We start from the raw sequence: 3667 nt of genomic DNA, 5'->3' as shown, positions 1-3667 counted from the left end.
TAAGGTCCGTCGCATCGTAGCGACGGATAAGATCCGTCGTAAAAAATAAAAATGTCACAAAAAATGGAAAAAGAAAGCGTCGTAATTAAAAATATTTACGACGGATAAGGTCCGTCGCTAATATGAGGAGAACGACGGACCCACATCCGTCGTTGATTTTCTCGTTTAGAAATTTGCGACGGATTTGGTCCGTCGCTAAAATATCTGTAAATTAATAAAAATCAATTAAATAAAAATATCATCAGATTCGTGTTTGGAATCTTACACCTGATAGTCATTCAAAAATAATTCATGCGATTGTTTAATAAGAATTTTATTCACAAAATAAATCCTATTCATCAAACTAAAAGGTCCAGTCATACTGAAAATAGACTCCCAAAGCATTATATGATACCTCATGTGAAAAATATATGCACATAAATGGAATCATATTTGGAATCCACTAAATATGATACCTCATATAACAACATATAACCATTGACTTGCAAAAGCCTGCAACTCCCTAATGAAATTTAATATATACTTGCATACTTCTAGGAGACGGGAGCTTTTGATGGGACGCTTCTTTCTTCTAGCTTGAATCCATAGCTTTGTCTACCATGGGAACATATTCATCAAACTCTGAGAACCCTGCCCTTCCAAATTAGAGAAGCATGTCAAAAACAACTGCTAGACATTGTCACAGTATTTCTAGAAGACGGAACATTAATTGATTAAATACAAATAGAAGAACAGCCTCATTGAGAGTACATGAATCTTTGAAGTGGTTTTTCTATTGATAAAAGACTACACTGTCCTCCACAGCAACCTAAAACCAGGGCCAGCATTGATGATAAACATTCGGCACAATGTCTGTACAAGAGCAAGTCCAATGTTACAGGCAAGCACTATCTAGATGCACATTTCCATTAACAACTCGAATTCCTATTTAATTTCTGGTCTGAACCAAATAATGATTATAAGTGACATCAGGACTCCATACTCAATTAAGACTGCAATTTCTAATACAATTCTGCTTTATAAAACAATGTATATGGAAAGATGTTGGGCAAATCAAGACATACAGATTTCTTTTCTCGGCAATATCTGTTGGTGACTTCCTGAAAGCATGCCAAGGCCTACACAAATACAATTCTAGCAAATCAATCATGGTGGGTGTACATATCAATTCCCAAACAAGAATTAGGAACAGAGCACAACAGAGAAAATCAAGATTGGAAAACCTGAAGTCTCGTCTGTCTGAGATGTCCGACATCTGAGACTGTAAGTTACTGAAATTTAGACTCCCAAGCCTTGAAGTAGACTCTGATTCTGCAACTAAAATCAATAGAAGATAAAAGAATAAGAGGAAAATTTTGGATGGGATAAAGACAAATAGGAAGAAAAATCAATGAAATCAATGCATACCAGATAAGCTTTTTCTGAAGGATGGTGGGGTAGCTGAAGAAGTCAAGGTTCTCTCAAATTCCACTGTTATTTCTTGCAAGAAAGAAATACTAGATATAAGAGGGAAAGCTTGGAAGAGGATAAAGACACAAACTTCATCCAAAATCACCCCAAGTTTCTTGGGTGGGGTTATCAAATCCAGAAGTTGCTCAGGCTTTAGATACCATGTGTGTGGAACCCACAGTTGAGCGATCCAAACTGTTGATATGATGGGCTGCTCTTTCATCCCCCATCTCCCAAAAAGTCTTCAAGATTGGAAGACCCTATCCACCCAATCTTTGGCTCTCTTTTCCATTGAAACTGGTCCTATATTTTTTTCTCAACTGTTCATCTCTAGGCAATCAACTGATTTTTACTATCTTAAAAGGTGGAAGATTTTTGGGAGCATGGTCCATCCACTGCAGGCTCAACATCTCAATGGCCTAGATCACCAGACAACAGGCCCACACACAAGGAATTGAAATCCTCAGTAAAATCCACATTTCCTGAGGCTCAACATTCCATAATTCCTCACATAAAATGCCATTCTTACATCCCAAGTTAAAGCTTAAAAGGACATTAATTCCTCACATAAAATGCCATTCTTACATCCCAAGCTAAAGCTTAAAAGGATATCGAATTACCTAAGTTCAAAAAGCTATCTACAATATTCTCCTTTGTTGTTTTCATTTACAATGGGTAGTTATTTTTTTAATGGTCTTTTTCTCAGTTCGTTTCCTTGAATATGAAGTCTCAGCTAAAAGAAATGGGCTGCAATAAATTGATATTGGGACCATCTTGGCAGCATTGACATAGATTTCTCATAAAGATATTCCGTATGAGTTGAGTGAGTAGTTCTTGTGCCATCTGTTTTGACAGAGAAATTCAGATGTCTCTATCTTCCATTGAAATACCTTATCCACCACTAAAAATCAATGCAATTTTTAAATTCTCGAATTAATAAATCATTAGGTAAACTTGCCCGAAAAAATTTCAAATGTTGGGTACTGATTTCCTTAGAAAACCAACATGAATTATGGATCTAGCAGAGGGGCATTTGGAAAATTTAGCGCATTCTTGAATTGAAGAGAAAAGGCAGTTTTGCAATCTGCAAGAGAGCTTGGTAATTTCTGCGAAATACGAAATAAGGCATGCAGTAAAAAATTTAAAAAAAAAAATTGGTAAAAAGATTTAAGAGATTTGGTTGGATTTTAAAGGTAAAGAGATGCTTATTACTTACCGGAAGAATCGAATGAATCTTCGTCGGTTTGGCTTATGGTCTTCTCTTTGGATGAAAATATTCTTGGAAGAAAAGACTGCAAGCATCATGTATAAAAAAAATAATTAATTAAAAAAAAAACCCACTGTTTCAAAATGAAAATAAAAGAAGCAGACGAGATTCTTCTTCCACCAACCAAGAAAGGTTCCAGAAAATTGGATTCTCAGGAATTAGAATCTAAGAAAAACAAAAGCCCTCTGAAATTAGAATCTAACAAACAATAGAGGATATACCTTCCTGAAGGTCATCTCTAAAATCTCTCCTCCTTTCAATGGAGAATGAAAAGTCTAAACTTTAAATACAAACAGACACCCCAAAACTTGAAACCTGCTATTCATGCATAGAAGATTCAGAAGAAGAATTTCCAATGAAGAGATGGGAATTGGAGAACACCCAATTTGAACAAGTTACTTCTAACTGGAAAATACGAGAAAAAAGAAAGGGAATCCTTTCAGTGCCTCTAGATTACAAGCCCTGCAACCACAAGGCATTAAGAGGAAAAAAAACCATTCAAAAAGACCAAATAAAATTATAAATGCAATAGATTTCACAAACTTCACAGCATAGACAACAACTCAAACCAATTACATAAAGTAGGAAAATGATGTGTATATATACATTCATGAAAGAAAATCCAGTTCCACCAATCATAAAATGCTCCAAACTGCTTATTTTGAAATGGATAAACAATTTTGGAAGATGTGGTTGGCTGGTTGCAACTGGATATTTGGTGCAGATTCTGTTTGGTAGTTTATGGAGCTATTACTTTATATAAATAAACTAGTAAAATGCATGTGTTGCACATGTGAGTATATCTTCATAATTACATGGACTAATGTTGTTGATTAGCTTAATACCGACAATTAAAAAAATCAATTCAATGTAATAATATGTAGAGTACTAATGGGAAGGGGAAGAGCTCGTCCACCGCTCAAGTGATGTACATGTGCAGAAATTTAGAGC

General features: G+C 35.3%; 1 protein-coding gene across 1 annotated transcript; it reads right to left on the bottom strand.

Annotated features, from left to right (window-relative positions):
• Positions 1–982: 982 nt before the first annotated feature.
• LOC131233722 (uncharacterized) lies at positions 983–3126 on the bottom strand. Its single transcript, XM_058230507.1, has 5 exons — positions 2938–3126; positions 2666–2741; positions 1408–1470; positions 1224–1317; positions 983–1118 (listed from the first exon to the last, which is right to left on the bottom strand). Exons 1-5 carry the CDS (start codon positions 2950–2952, stop codon positions 983–985), a joined length of 384 nt encoding a protein of 127 aa, XP_058086490.1. The 5' UTR covers positions 2953–3126.
• Positions 3127–3667: the final 541 nt, after the last annotated feature.

Source organism: Magnolia sinica, chromosome 18, assembly GCF_029962835.1.
Source record: "Magnolia sinica isolate HGM2019 chromosome 18, MsV1, whole genome shotgun sequence".
NCBI classification, from domain to species: domain Eukaryota; kingdom Viridiplantae; phylum Streptophyta; class Magnoliopsida; order Magnoliales; family Magnoliaceae; genus Magnolia; species Magnolia sinica.
The sequence above is the reverse complement of the archived record's forward strand: the minus strand, read 5'-3'. Positions and strand labels throughout refer to the sequence as shown.